The following is a 16,153-nucleotide window of genomic DNA, read 5'->3' on the forward strand; positions in this document are numbered from 1 at the left end:
ATTAATAGTCATAGCAAACATAAAGTTTGTTATGGAGCGTAATTATGCAAACTATAGCAATAACATACAAATATGATTTTTATGTTTGTTCTATGTGAAAGTTTCTCAATTTTTAAATTAAACCAAACTAATAAACTTCGAGGTTTTTTGGGTTTTTGAATTTTTCCGATAAAGTATTCATAGTTCGTACAAACAATAATTAATTGTACTCCAAATATTACTTTAATTCAATCAAAATACAACTATATGAGGTGTTTCTTAAGAAACTAACACAAAATATGAGATGAATGATGATACTAAAATATTCAATAAAAATAATAATAAAATCGTATAAAATAAATATTGTGAATTGATAAGTCATAATGAAAATGATTATAATTTAAAAGTACTTAATCATGCTAAAATAAATCTAATAAGTATTAATTACATGATTAACTATTGAAAATAAATAAATAAATTTAGTTATATATTTTAAATGTTAATATCAAGCTCATAATTTGGGTAGAAGTTGATTGTAGAGTCAACTTACCTTATACTGCTTGAAGAGCCGCTTTAAATTAGAGTTACAGTTGCTTTAAATTATACTATTATAGTTAGAGTTGAATTAGGGCTTAAATTGTATAGCATCAAATTAGAGTTAGAATTAGAGTTAGAGTTGAATAAGGGCTTAAATTGTTTAGCATCAAATTAGAGTTAGAGTTAGAGTTGGAGTTAAATAACACTTATATAGCATTAGACTTATTATAAAGGAATAGTAATTTTTATAAGAAAAACTATCAGCAACATGGACGGCCGCTCAAAAATTCCCTATTTGCCTGCAGATATTATCAACTCGATCTTATTACAGCTTCCTGTGAAATCTCTTTCACGATTCAAAAGTTGTTGTAAATCATGGCATTGTTGTATCGATGATGCCGACTTCATCAAGTCACATCTACGTAACTCATCTGTTGATATTAGTCGTCAAAAATTTGTCTTGGTTCACTTGAAACCATCTCCAAGTACATACAAATTTGAAATTGTGTCAACGGAAGCATCGATTAATGCTGATTCAAAAGTTGTGTATCTCAATATCCCAGAATTCTTAATTAACTATATTTTTTTACAAGTGTTTTCATGTAGCGGCTTGGTCTTTATGACCTCATACAGTCCTGGCTATAGCATGATATTATTCAATCCTGCACTTGGAAAATACAAACTCATTCCGAATTCTCTTTTCAGTCGAAAGAAAAGAAGTCGTTGTTCGGATACATCTCCAATATTTGGTTTTGCCTATGATTTTGTGGCTGATGATTACAAGGTTATATGTGCTTATTACTTGATAAACGTATACTGTAACGTTGTTGAATTATACTCCGTTAAAAATCAAATCAATGTTGGAGAACAATTCAAAATACTTTTCCTGTTTCCCCTGATTCTTATTACCAGTACCTACACAGTAATCAAGTTTCACTAAACAGTGTCATTCACAGGATGTCACACAACAGGGAAGTTATATCATTCCATCTAGTAGACGAAAAATTTACTGTAACGGCAGTGCCAAAAGCATGTGGGGAACAGCCAACGTTACATGCATTGGGGGATGGCATGTGCGTTTTCACAACGGTTGGCGAGGAAAGTTTGATTTGGTCGCTGGAGAAAGATAGGTGGAATTGTATCAACAAGTTTCATACTTTACCCTCACTCATTGGAATGCCTATATGGCCAGATGTTAAACCCTACACAGTAGGTCTCTTCCTATTTGTTAAGGAGAATGGGAACATACTATGGAGAAATCATGATGGTCCTTTTATTGAGTATCATGTGCGGAAAAATGAATATACTGAGTTTAAGTCGATACAAATTCCGCCTTTGGTGTCAAGTAAGGCTTTGTACGTGGAAAGCTTAGTTTCTTTGAAGATTCCGTGGGATTGATTAGGTAGCAATATATTGAAGAATATTAATATTGTCATGGTTTCTGTTTGATTTGTGGATGATGGATTTGAATGTAAAAATATGATGTTGAATTTCTACACCACAAGTCATTTTGTATGACTATCACCATAACGACTCGTGTATATATAGGCTATAGTGAATCCATACTGGGGTGATTAATGTAAAAGCGTCGTCCAATTTCTTCTGTTACCTTTCAGCGGAGAGATTATATAATCTGTCAACAAGAGTAGTTTGTTAACTAATGATGTGAAAGTCTAACAGGGAGCCAATACTAACTCTATGATGATGAATTGATGTTAACCAAGGTGTTGTGTCATTTTTCAGTTCTTTCCCAGAAAACCTTTATTTATTTGCTTTATACTCTTACAGCAACAGGATGAATTAAAGAGCTTACAAAAGTAGTGTCATACAAGATTGAATCTTTATTTTTTATTTACAAGTTAAACGAACCCGTGTTAGTTTTTGGTGCAAATTTCGGTTCAAATCCTAGCACCTGTGTTGGTGGGAGGTACTATTTACCTAATAGAATTAGTCATGTAAGCTGGTTCGGACTCGGACACCACTGTTATCCCGATGGATTTTTTTTATGTACATCATGGAGTTGGTGATTATAAGTTTGATCACCTCACAAGACTTCATTTTGTCACCACAACTCATCAAAATTTCCAAACTCCAATTTTCTTTGCATTATTCATTATTGTTAGACTTAGGGTATAAAACGGTGTAGCAGTTTTGGGGAGGGGTGAGTCGAACATAAAGTATAATTTGTAGATGAAAACCGACTTGGAATTTGCCATTACAGTTTCACGCAACTAACTAACTGAAAAACATACTAAAGTAACTAAATTTTCCTAACGCATGAACAAGAAATGTGAGAGAAATCAGAACAAGTTGATGTAACTAACAGAGGGAGTTTCTTGATGAAACAGAGCATTCTTCTTCTTCTTTTGCAGAGGGACTTTCTTGATGAACTTCTGAAACAGAGCATGCTTATTCTTCTTCTTTTGCAGAGGAAGTTTCTTGATGCACCCCAGAAACAGAGTCTTCTACTTTTGCAGAGGGAGTTTCTTGATGAACCCCAGAAATAGAGTATTCTTCTTCTTTTGCAGAGGGAGTTTCTTGATGAACCCCAGAAATAGAGTATTCTTCTTCTTTTGCAGAGGGAGTTTCTTGATGAACCCCAGAAATAGAGTATTCTTCTTCTTTTGCAGAGGGAGTTTCTTGATGAACCCCAGAAACAGTGTATTCTTCTTCTTTTGCAGAGGGAGTTTCTTGATGAACCCCAGAAACAGAGTGTTCTTCTTCTTTTGCAGAGGGATTTTCTTGATGAACCCCAGAAACAGAGTGTTCTTCTTCTTTTGCAGAGGGAGTTTCTTGATGAACCCCAGAAACAGAGTGTTCTTCTTCTTTTGCAGAGGGAGTTCCTTGATGAACCCCAGAAACAGAGTGTTCTTCTTCTTTTGCAGAGGGAGTTCCTTGATGAACCCCAGAAACAGAGTATTCTTCTTCTTTTGCAGAGGGAGATTCTTGATGAACCAGAGCATTCTTCTGACTAACAGAAACAGAGCATTCTTCTTCAATTACAGCAGGCAATTGGGATTCTTTCATGTCATCAGATGGAACTAGAGCCGAATCTTGATTTTCTTGACATTGTGACGAAGAACTGACAGGAAAATTGGCCTTCATCCTAATGTGACACATAACAAATTCGTCATGAGCTGTATATTCATATTTTTGTTTCAACTCGTTTCGTTTACTTTCAGTAAGGCTATATTCTTTCATAGTCCAGACATAATTGTCTTCAACTAAGCGGTATTTTTTCATAATCCCAATCTGTGATCCTTCACTATCTTCAAGTGATTCAGCTGTGCCATATTCTTTCCATACGCCGCCTGCAATCGCCCTGCTGAAGTACTTACCATCCTCTTTCTTTTTCTGTAACAGAGTGAAGACATAATGATCAGTATTATTCGTCCCCAATATCTGAGATACCTTCTCCTTGCCATACAAATCTGCAAGTCCAAATACTTGCTCCTCATAAGGCACAAAGGTAAAAGATTTGATAAGAAACTCCATCAGTTGTTTATTAGTATAATTCGCAGCCATTTTTATCCTAAAGAAAAGAAACAGAGTATATTTTTTGTTGAAGAAGAAGAGAGCGAGTGAAGATATTGTAGGAAGAAACAAAATGAATACTCCACCTTGCTATTTATATATACACACACTTCTTTTTCTTTTTGTTAATTGGAATTTTCTTTTACACGTACCTAATATAGAGTTAAATCTGAAATAATTTTTTACTTTTATTGTTTTAAAATATAGTGAGTAATGCTTCAAATAATAGTTATAATTTGACCATTATAATCCTTTCTTGGTCTATTTTAGTTGTCATGATGCATTTTTAAAATAATAATCTGATTATTTTCAAAATTATATTAAATTACATTAATTCAATATTTTAAACAAAAAAATTTAAATTTAAACAATTATATGAAAATTACTGTAAATTTTTTTGCATTTCAATATGATTCGTGAAATGTTAATCAAATTTTTTATCGTTTTTGACTCTAAATATGCCAATATCATAAGTTCATAACACTATTAGTGTTGAGTTGAGCTGAAATTTGTTTTGATTATTGACAAATATCGACAAAAAGCCTTGCTCCTTAGCAGGTCACAATTAGTTTTTCGAGTCTTTTTGTTCTTGAGTTATAACCTACATGTTTTTATATAGACTAGTTTCCGGGCACGCGCTTTGCGCGTGTTAACCCATGAGTGTATTATTTCTTAAAAGATAATACTATTTAATAATAAAATATGTCTAATTGAGATTTCTTACTTTGTTTTACTACTAATTGTGACAGTTCAATTTTCTGACCTCCAAGTGAATGCATCGAGATAATAATATGAAAATTAATAAAATAAACTTTGTTTGTAATTCAAAAAATAAGTTTGCAAAGCTAAAAGAAAAAATAACAACTATCTAAATTAAATTTCTTGATAGTTCCGTTTTATTGGTAGAATAATGTTAGATAGTGTAAGATTAATTTTGAGTGAAGGAAAACAAAACCTTTCAACTTTTTTAATGAATGTCTTTTAAGTATTGTATTAAATTTTTATCCACAAACACTTTAAACTAATTAGTTAACTATAAATATTTAAAAGTAAGATGTAAAAAGTTTTTATCATTTATATTTTAAAAATCGGGATATTTATGAATAACTACTTATTTTTATATAAAATTTAATTCTGTCATACATAATGTTGAATGCCTTGAATCGGACCCGCTACAAACAGAAAGGACGGGGGTCTCGCTGTTGATTCTGTATGTTGGGCCCAAGCCTTTTAGGGCGTAGCTTAGCACTATATATAGACGCTATGACAAACCCTATTCTGTAATTCTGTTTTTGCCTCTCCATAATAAAACTGCTCCCTCTCTTCCCGTGGACGTAGCCAATTTATTGGTGAACCACGTAAATCTGTTGTCTTGTTTTTCGCGTTTATATTTTCTCGTATTATCTCAAATTCCGCACAACAAATTGGTATCAGAGCCTCTCGGTTAATCGGTGTTCTTGGAGAATTCGAGATGTCTGCTTTGAACGTGAAAATCGACAAATTCACAGGGAGGAACAGTTTCAGTTTATGGCAGATCAAGATGCGGGCTTTGTTGAAACAGCAAGGCTTCTGGGCGCCGTTGTCGAAAGACAAGAACGCCGTCGTTACTCCTGAGATGGCGATTCTGGAGGAAAAGGCGCACTCGACGATCATGCTGTGTCTCGCGGATGACGTCATCACGGAGGTCTCGGATGAAGAGACTGCTGCTGGTCTGTGGTTGAAGCTGGAGAGTTTGTACATGACAAAATCTCTAACCAACAAGCTGCTTCTGAAACAACGTCTATTCGGTTTACGAATGGCTGAAGGTACACAACTCAGGGAACACTTAGAGCAATTGAATACTTTGTTATTAGAATTGCGTAATATCGATGTGAAGATCGAGGATGAAGATGCTGCCCTGATTCTGTTAGTATCTCTCCCAATGTCGTTTGAGAATTTTGTTCAATCGTTCATTGTTGGGAAAGATACTGTGTCACTGGAAGAAGTCAGATCGGCCCTTCATAGCAGGGAATTACGGCATAAGGCTAACGGCACAAGTACGGACATACAGCCTTCCGGTCTGTTCACCAGTAGCGGAAAGGGAAGGAAAAACGGCGGAAAGAAAAATAAGCCGATGTCGAAGGGTGCAAAGCCGGATGATGTTTGTAATTACTGCAAGGAGAAGGGACATTGGAAATTTGATTGTCCGAAGAAGAAGAAGCAATCGGAAAAACAATCAGTGTCTGCTGCTGTTGCTGAAGAAGACACCAATTCTGAAGAAGATATTGCCCTAGTTGCGGATGAGCACACTCATCATTCAGATGTGTGGGTTCTCGATTCTGGGGCATCCTATCACATCTGTCCTAGGAGAGAGTGGTTCACGACTTATGAGCAGGTAGACGGAGGCAGCATCTCGATGGCCAACAGTTCTGTCTGCAAGGTGGTTGGGACAGGCTCAATCAAGATAAGGACACATGACGGTAGCTTCTGCACATTGAACGAGGTCAGGCACGTTCCATTGATGACGAAAAATCTGATATCTCTCAGTCTTTTGGACAGCAAGGGATTCAGCTGGTCGGGAAAAGATGGAGTCTTGCGGGTCTGGAAGGGTTCAAATTTGATTCTGAAAGGTGTCATGCGTGGTACTTTGTATTTTCTACAAGGTTCCACGGTTACAGGTTCAGCCCATGTTGCATCGTCAGAATTTCACCAGAAGGATATGACTAAGTTATGGCACATGAGACTTGGTCATATGGGTGAAAGAGGGATGCAAATTCTGTCAAAGGAGGATTTACTTGCTGGTCATAAGGTTAAGAGCCTAGAGTTTTGTGAACATTGTGTTTTTGGAAAACTACATCGCAACAAGTTTCCAAAGGCCATTCATAGAACAAAAGGCACACTTGATTATATCCATTCTGATTGCTGGGGTCCATGCCGTGTTGAGTCTTTGGGAGGCTGCAGATTTTTTGTGTCCATTATTGATGACTACTCAAGGATGACTTGGGTGTACATGATGAAGCATAAAAGTGAAGCCTTCCAGAAGTTCAAGGAGTGGAAAATTTTGATGGAAAATCAAACAGGGAAGAAGATCAAGAGGTTGCGAACTGATAATGGGCTGGAATTCTGTTGGTCTGAATTTGATCAATTCTGTAAGGATGAAGGGATTGCTCGACATCGTACAGTCAGAAATACACCACAGCAGAACGGTGTAGCTGAGCGGATGAATCAAACACTTCTGGAGAGAGCAAGGTGCATGCTCTCTAATGCTGGGCTAGATAGAAGATTCTGGGCAGAAGCGGTTAGTACAGCTTGCTACTTGATTAACCGCGGACCACATACAGGCATACAGTGCAAGACACCTATGGAGATGTGGTCAGGAAAAGCTGCTGATTATTCAAATCTGAAAGCTTTTGGTTGTACGGCTTACTATCACGTCAGTGAAGGTAAGTTAGAACCAAGAGCTAAAAAGGGAGTATTTGTGGGCTACGGAGATGGAGTGAAAGGTTTCAGAATCTGGTCTCCAGCAGAAAAGAGGGTTATTATGAGCAGGAACGTTGTCTTTGATGAAAGTTCTCTGCTTAGAACCATTATGAAGCCTACAACTACGTCAGAAACTGGGAGTCTTGACAAACAGGTGGAGTTTCAAGTCATTCAGAACGAGAGCGATTTAAAGGAACCTGAAGAGGAGGATCAAGAGCCACAGACAGAAACTGATATTCCAGAATCTATGCCATCAGATATCCATCAGAGTATAGCTCAAGATCGGCCAAGGAGGGTTGGAGTTCGGCCACCTACGAGGTATGGTTTTGAGGACATGGTGGGTTATGCACTGCAGGTTGCTGAAGAGGTAGATATATCTGAGCCGTCTACTTACAAAGAAGCCATTTTAAGTTCTGATTCTGAAAAATGGTTTGCCGCTATGGGAGATGAGATGGAGTCCCTACACAAGAATCAGACATGGGATCTGGTCATACAGCCTTCGGGGAGAAAGATTATTACTTGCAAATGGGTTTTCAAGAAGAAGGAAGGGATATCACCAGCAGAAGAAGTCAAGTATAAAGCCAGGGTTGTTGCCAGAGGTTTCAACCAAAGAGAGGGAGTGGACTACAATGAGATCTTCTCACCAGTGGTCAGACATACTTCCATCCGAGTGTTACTAGCGATAGTTGCACATCAGAATCTGGAGCTTGAACAACTTGATGTGAAGACAGCGTTTCTACATGGAGAGTTGGAGGAAGAGATATACATGACTCAGCCGGATGGTTTCCAAGTTCCAGGGAAGGAAAATCACGTCTGCAAGTTGAAGAAGTCCTTATATGGACTTAAGCAGTCTCCAAGGCAGTGGTATAAAAGGTTTGACAGCTATATGGTGAAGTTGGGCTATACTCGGAGCTCATATGATTGTTGTGTCTACTACAATAGGCTCAATGATGATTCATTCATCTATCTGGTGCTTTATGTAGATGATATGTTGATAGCTGCAAAGAAGAAGTATGACATTCAGAAGCTGAAGGGTTTACTTAGTGCTGAGTTTGAGATGAAGGATCTGGGAGCCGCTCGGAAGATTTTAGGGATGGAGATCATTAGAGACAGAGAGAGAAGGAAACTTTTCTTGTCACAGAGAAGCTACATTCAGAAGGTCTTGGCGAGGTTTGGCATGTCTTCATCTAAGCCCATTGATACCCCCAGTGCTGCCAATATCCATCTCACTGCCATGTTCGCTCCACAGTCAGAAGAAGAGAAGGAGTATATGTCACGAGTCCCTTATGCCAGTGCCGTAGGAAGTTTGATGTATGCTATGGTCTGTACAAGGCCAGATTTAGCACATGCCGTCAGTGTAGTGAGCAGATTCATGGGACAACCAGGGAAAGAACATTGGCAGGCTGTGAAGAGAATTTTCCGGTACCTTAGAGGTACATCTGACGTTGGTCTCATTTATGGAGGTGATACTCAGTGCTTGGTTACTGGCTATTCTGATTCAGACTATGCTGGAGATGTTGACACAAGAAGATCGATGACTGGCTATGTGTTTACCCTTGGAGGATCTGTCGTCAGTTGGAAGGCAACTTTGCAACCTACAGTGACTTTGTCTACTACGGAAGCGGAGTACATGGCCTTGACAGAGGCTGCAAAAGAAGGGATTTGGTTGAAAGGGCTGGTTAGTGATCTTGGTCTGCATCATGATCAGGCTACGGTGTATTGTGACAGTTTGAGTGCAATTTGTCTAGCCAAGGATCAAGTCCATCATGAGAGAACCAAGCATATTGACGTAAGGTATCATTTTCTGAGAAGTGAGAAGAGAATCAAGGTGAAGAAAGTAGGAACTGCTGATAATCCTGCTGATATGTTTACAAAGCCGGTTCCACAGAGCAAGTTTCAACACTGTTTGGACTTGCTCAACATCAGAAGCTGTTAATTGCCCTGCGGGGCAACTCTGAGGAAGAGGGGGAGGCCTGGCACTATCATAGTGCGTCTGAAGAATCTGTTCGGAGAATTCAAGTCAAGGTGGAGATTTGTTGAATGCCTTGAATCGGACCCGCTACAAACAGAAAGGACGGGGGTCTCGCTGTTGATTCTGTATGTTGGGCCCAAGCCTTTTAGGGCGTAGCTTAGCACTATATATAGACGCTATGACAAACCCTATTCTGTAATTCTGTTTTTGCCTCTCCATAATAAAACTGCTCCCTCTCTTCCCGTGGACGTAGCCAATTTATTGGTGAACCACGTAAATCTGTTGTCTTGTTTTTCGCGTTTATATTTTCTCGTATTATCTCAAATTCCGCACAACACATAACTTATCCACCATTAATCTAATATTATATGTTTCATCTTTTTTTTCCATAAAAAGAAAAGAAAAGAGTAAACATCCTATTTTATCACATTCATTCTTAAAGATGAAAATTAATCTATATGTAAAAATTATAAGTACGGAGAAAAGAAAAAAAAAAGGTACACATGAGCAAGATAATTAGGCATTTCATTTTGTTTGTCTCTATAGTGAAACTGAACATTTGAGCATAACAAATACAAATATGAATTTAGAGCAACTTGCTAATAAAACAAGAATTCAACTATATGGGGAGAGGCAAAAAAGTCTTATTATAATTCTTACTACAAATAAGTATAAAACTAACACATCAAGCTCCGATGCTTCAGTAATTGAATTCTTATCTATTCTCGTAACTGCATAAGGGAATCTCACAACTTTCACCTCAAATTGTGACATTATTTCACATGTTTAGAGTTCCTGTATACAAGAATTGTAGGAGTGGTAAATAAAAGTTCTTCTTGAAAAAGTTAAATTTATAGAACAAAATTATGGAAACATGAAAAGTCACATGAATTATTGTTAAAATAAATATAAAAAAAGATAGAGATGAAATTTAATCTTAAAGATACATGAATCTACTTTAATTTCTTAATAATTACTCATTTTTATTTTTATTTACATTTATGTTAGAAATTTGAAAGGTCAAGATTATGAAATGAGAATAAGAAGATTATATATATATAAATTATATAAGTTTTAATTTATTAGAATATTGTGTTTAAGTTAATTCCTAAGATTATATAGCTGTAATCTAAAGGCCATTTGGGTTTAGTGGAGTTTGTTCTTTCGACAAATTCTATGAGAAAAGGTTGTGGATTTTTACTTCGTTGAGTAAAGAGTTTTTCACGATAACATTTAAGTTATGGTGACTGTATCTTGTCTATCAACCTATAATAATGCGACCAAATCTTGAAGATAACTATGACTTGTTGCGTAGAAATACACCATCACATTTTTACAGAAAAATTGATCCACATCAAATTCAAATCTTACTCCTATAGCATACTTCAACAGAAACAATAGCAATGTTCTTCAATCAATACTAGAAAGTAGAAACTGCTATCTAATAAACACATTTGGAAAACTAGAAACTCATATATCATTATGTTGGAATTTGTTAATCCCACAGAATCTTCAAGAAAACTAAACTTTCCACATACAACAAAGCCTTCTTTGCAATAAAGTCCCTAACTTGTGTCACCTTAAATTCAGTATATTCATTTTTTCATACGTCATACTCGATAAAAGGACCCTCGAGCTTTCTCCATAATATGTTCCCAATGTCCTCAACACACATGAAGTTACCTGCGAATGACTAGGCTTTCCGATAAGTGAGAGTAAAGTAGGGAACTTGTTGATACAATTCCAGACAGTTTTACTATCTTTCTCCAGCGACCAAATCAAAATTTTGTCTCCAACAGTTGCCAGAACACAGACGCGATCACCCAATGCACATAATGTCGGTTTTATCCCATATTTATTGTCCAGTTATATGCTATTTTGTGAATAACACCGTTTAATGAAACTTGATCATGGTATATGTGCGGTGGCAAAGGATTAGAGGGACCAGGAAAATATTGTGAATTGTTCTCCAACATTGATTTTTAACGGAGTATACTTCAACAAAGTAACGTGGATGCCTTAGACTATCGTTTTTCAAGTACAGATGTACACATAAAACTTTGTTATCTTGGGTCATAAAATCATAGGCAAAAACCAAATACTGGAGATGTCGATAAAGAATTAAAATACTTTTAACTGATAAGAGAATTTGGAATGAGTTTGTAATATTATAGAAACACCAAGCAACTGAATGAAAGCATTTCAATATATTTTTAGTTACTACAGAATCCTGCGATATTGGGCTGCTCACAATTAGTTTAGCATTTGGGCTATATATTTGTAAGATAGATACAAGTTGTCAACACATTGCTTCATACAACTCTACCACAACTATCAACTGTGTATTCCATTCACAACTATCATGCAACGAGCCATAGTAAGGAAAAAAAGTAGCAGCACAATTCGTTGACTATCTGAATTTTTATCTTATTGGTAAACGTTCGATTTTCAATCTCCCATCTCAATGGGGGCCCTAATTGTATGTCATTCCAGATAACCAATGTTTAAATTAAAAACAAAAAAATTCAAAACGACATAAAAAATCTAATAAGTTTAACTTTACCCTGCCCTGCCCTGTCCTTGCTGAATTCATGTTTTTCTAGGAATCATGGCCTTCAACCAACTCAATCTTTTATCCATTTTCATTGTCACAAATGTTTCTCTCCAATTTTTGTGTTCAAACAAGTCCATAGCAGCATTATATAGCCTCCGATCAACTCCTGGTGTATCGTTTAGAGCCACAACACAGCTAGCTATTGAATACGGATCATCTTTCTGATTCTGATTCTGATCCATGTCACTGCTCTTTGATCGTTTTGGATTGTTAGGACCAACACTACTCCTCTTATTGGAACCGGATTTTGGTGGCTCTGTCAATTTACGTTTGTTTCGTTCGCTAGGGTTGCTTCGAGGATACATAGAAGAAACAGATAATTCCCCGGTTGCTTTTGGTCTCGTAAAAATATGACACAACTCCTTGTATATAGGGCAGCCATATTTTCTATATGGTGCTATCTCAGGATGTACCTGCAAGATACTATTTCATAAGACACTTAAATTGAGACGGAGGGAATAAAAAAGGAAGTCAAGACAAAACCTCTATGTACTCAGCCCACACGCTATCATCAACGACAACCATCTTTTTCCGACTATTCCAACCAAATCCACCGTGGTTGTAAAGTGGCCTCACGATTCGATAACGTTTTCTCAATATAGTCAGATGTTTCTTCAGCTCTGCCTTATCAAAATCCCAACCGCTACATCTATTTAAGTCCTTAACAACATTTTCCCATGCTTGATCATGAAAATTACTTGGCATTACATCCAGATGATATTTCATTTCCTCTACCAATGAACCAACAAACATTTTTTCTATTCGCGGAGGCCAATTAGGACTTGACCAGACATCTTTAGCAGGATCATGGACGCGACGACGAACCATCTACAAAAATTATAATACCAATTTTTAGTAATACAAGGATACATACACAGAGGCAGAGCCAGAACTAGGAGTTCAAGGGTTCTGGATTTTTTAATCCACAACTCTAGCCAGAAAAGCATATCCACATCCCCTTCCGTACCACTGAGTCATCAATCAATTTTGTTAGGGGTTTACAAATTAGTATACATATATAGTTTTATTTAATTTTCTATTCCAAATATAGGATGTACAAAGAGGCTACTGGGTTCGTCCGAACCTACGAATCCCAACTTAGCTCTGCCTATATAAATACACTTATTTCTATGCATCAAACACGAAAAAATAAGTAAGAAATTTACTTATATATTCAACATTTTCATCTGATAAAAATAATAAAATGGTGAGAAGAAAGGGAAAAATGACGAACCTTGATGAAATGAGAGGAGACGTGGCTCGTCAAAACCCTAGATTACAGTTACTGTGTTGTAACTAAGGTAGGAGTTTGTATTTACAACTTTTTAAATTAAACTTGGGCGCCACTTTTCCTTCTTAAATGGAGTATTAAGTAAACAAAATATTTACAACTCTCAAAAACATTTTCCTTGATCTACTTCCTTAATTGGCCATTTTGTTTTATATAAGGAAAATAGTTGAAAATAGGGATAATGCCCAAGTACCCCTCAACCTATGTCCAAAATCCAAGAGACACACTTATACTATACTAAGTTTCTATTAACCTCCTGAATTTATTTTATAAGTAGTTTTCTACCACTTTTCAGCCTACGTGGAACTAATTTGAAAAAAAAAGACAACCATCATTGGGCCCACAAGATAGTGTCACGTAGACAAAAAAGGGGCAGAAAATTATTTAAAAAATAAGTTCAGGAGGGTAATAGGACCTTAGTATAGTATAAGTGTGTCTCTGAGATTTCGAGCATAGGTTGAGGGTACTTGTGCATTATCACTTAAAAATATAAAAATGTTAATAATTTTCTCTTTTGTCAATGAGTTGGTAAAATGGTCATTATTGTTACTTCATGGTCAAAAACGTATTTTTTTTCAAATAGATATATTATTTCATTTTTTATAATAATATTTTTTTATTAGTAAATATTTATCCTACTTCAAGTCAAAAAGATTAAGAAATATAAATATAAAAATTTCTATTTTCACTAAAAACGCATTTAAGACATACTAAAAAAATTAACAAAGTAAAATCGAGATCATTTGTTAGGTTGAACCTTCGATTTTCAACCTATTTTTTATAGTGTTGGTAGGTATCATATTTGCAACAGCATGGAACAGTATAGACGTCTTAGTTTTATTAAAATTGAAAATTCGATTAATACGTGTTTTCTGAAAAATAAAAAAAATGAATAATGATGAGTTAATTTACTATTGATATTACAGTGTGTTTAATAACGTGCAAGAAAGAATTTAGACTGGTTATAGTGACAAATTCTTTTAAACCAAAGTGTTATTCAGTACCTTTATATTAAACATGTCATCTCTGACACATTCATATTCAAGAAAAAAAATATAACGCAACAATTGACATTGAATTTTTATGTTTTGTATTTCATAAAAAAATCAAATGGTGTTTCTTGCAGAAATTGTTGGAACCTATCTTGACTAAGGAAGGACAACAGATCAGCGAACACGTTCATGTTAGTACATGAAGACCAATAAGTGTGTATCTTCTTCTCCTATAAAATTGGTAATACTAAATTAAGATTTTTAACGAAATATATAATTTCATACAAATATCATTCATACACTGCCATATCAACGGACAACAACATCAATTCATACACAAAGCATAAAATGAAATTCTAATGTACTTTCTTACACAAATCATACAACACTAATACATCAGTGCATATCTCAGTTCATACATCATTTATACACAATTCATACAAACTAATACATCAATTCACACAGAAATCATACAATATTAATACAAATTATGATTATTAAAAATCTACTATGTAACTTTCAAACTACAAAATAATACTCATACAATTCTAATACGTCAATTCATACATCAAATTTATATATAAAAAATTATACAATAGTAATACATATTAAAATTGTCAGTGACTATCAAACTAATAAATTTTACTCAGACAATACTATTATATCAATCCTACATAATTCATAGAATATTACTACATAATAGGATTGTCAAACAAAATCAAAAACTATACTCACATACATATAACATTTTACCCAAATTTTTAATTAAGCATTTTACTTACCTTAACCACTTTTTGACTTTCTTGAAAGTTTGTATCTCTAACTCTGTCTTTTTTGATGATGTTCTTGTTGATTGACCAAGTTCAACATTTGTTGATTTTTTCTTTTTTATTTCATCAACAAAGTCAGAATCAGATTCTGAAGAGGTTTGAATAACTTTTCCTTCCTCTTCTTCCCTTTCGCTAGAGATCCTCTTTCCTTTGCCTCATTTTTTTTTGTTTTTTTGAACCTTCGATTTAACAGAACAACTACCCGTCTCTCTTTTAGCGGAATTGTGCAGTGGAGTTTGAGTCAAAATATTCAACGAAGAAACATGAAATTCATCAGATGATGTCCCCTCAACAAATCTTGAACTTTTACGGATTGTTCCACTAACTTTCTTCGACATTGTATAAGAACTTAAAAGAAAATATTTTTGAAATCAACGCTCAAATATTGTTCAGTAGTGTTGTGGAAGAAAAATTGTGGATCTTGAGTTGTGGGAATTGGGGAAGATTGTGTGGATAGTGCTTCAAGACGTGAGACGTGTTGGGCAAGAAGAATAATGATGGTGTATACACCGACTGGCCTGGTGATGGGGGTGGCTTGTGATTGGCTAACGGTAAAGTAGGAAGGTGATAAAATCAAATCCCTTAAAATATATAATTTATTTTTTATTTTCAAAAAGGTAACTATAAACTAATAATATTAATTTAGTATTTAATTTCAAAAAGGTAATAGTAAACTATTAATACTTAATTAGTTTAAAAATTTAAAGACTTTGTTTTAAAAAAGATAACTGTAAAATTAAAAATAAAAATTTAAACATATTAATTAGTATTTAAATTAGATTATATTTTATTTTTAATTAAATATATTTTTAATTGATATGCTATAACTCGATAATAATATGCTATAAGTAATGATTTTTAAAAAGTATGTTTATAACTCGATATATATAGCCTTAAATGTGTATAGGGTGTGATTTTTATATTTTTTTTTGTTTTCCAAAAATA

The 16,153-nt window shown here is 35.1% G+C and overlaps 3 protein-coding genes across 4 annotated transcripts; 1 reads left to right on the plus strand and 2 right to left on the minus strand.

Annotated features, from left to right (window-relative positions):
- Positions 1 to 784: 784 nt before the first annotated feature.
- Positions 785 to 1,914, plus strand: LOC104646071 (F-box protein At5g49610-like). The gene is made up of 3 exons (XM_069294344.1): positions 785 to 1,062; positions 1,150 to 1,327; positions 1,429 to 1,914. Exons 1-3 carry the CDS (start codon positions 785 to 787, stop codon positions 1,912 to 1,914), a joined length of 942 nt encoding a protein of 313 aa, XP_069150445.1.
- Positions 1,915 to 2,925: 1,011 nt separating this feature from the next.
- LOC138342150 (uncharacterized) lies at positions 2,926 to 4,041 on the minus strand. The gene has a single exon (XM_069294345.1). The coding sequence runs from the start codon at positions 4,039 to 4,041 to the stop codon at positions 2,926 to 2,928; it is 1,116 nt and encodes a 371-aa protein (XP_069150446.1).
- Positions 4,042 to 11,887: 7,846 nt separating this feature from the next.
- Positions 11,888 to 13,422, minus strand: LOC138341722 (L10-interacting MYB domain-containing protein-like). 2 transcript variants are annotated; one of them, XM_069293353.1, is made up of 3 exons: positions 13,330 to 13,422; positions 12,579 to 12,923; positions 11,888 to 12,508 (listed from the first exon to the last, which is right to left on the minus strand). In XM_069293353.1, exons 2-3 carry the CDS (start codon positions 12,921 to 12,923, stop codon positions 12,071 to 12,073), a joined length of 783 nt encoding a protein of 260 aa, XP_069149454.1. In that variant the 5' UTR covers positions 13,330 to 13,422; the 3' UTR covers positions 11,888 to 12,070. The 2 variants fall into 2 exon arrangements, with proteins under 2 accessions (XP_069149454.1, XP_069149453.1); XM_069293352.1 differs by lacking the exon at positions 13,330 to 13,422 and having other exon boundaries at positions 12,579 to 13,052.
- Between the last annotated feature and the right edge of the window lie 2,731 nt (positions 13,423 to 16,153).

This window comes from Solanum lycopersicum, chromosome 2, assembly GCF_036512215.1.
Source record: "Solanum lycopersicum chromosome 2, SLM_r2.1".
Lineage (NCBI taxonomy): Eukaryota > Viridiplantae > Streptophyta > Magnoliopsida > Solanales > Solanaceae > Solanum > Solanum lycopersicum.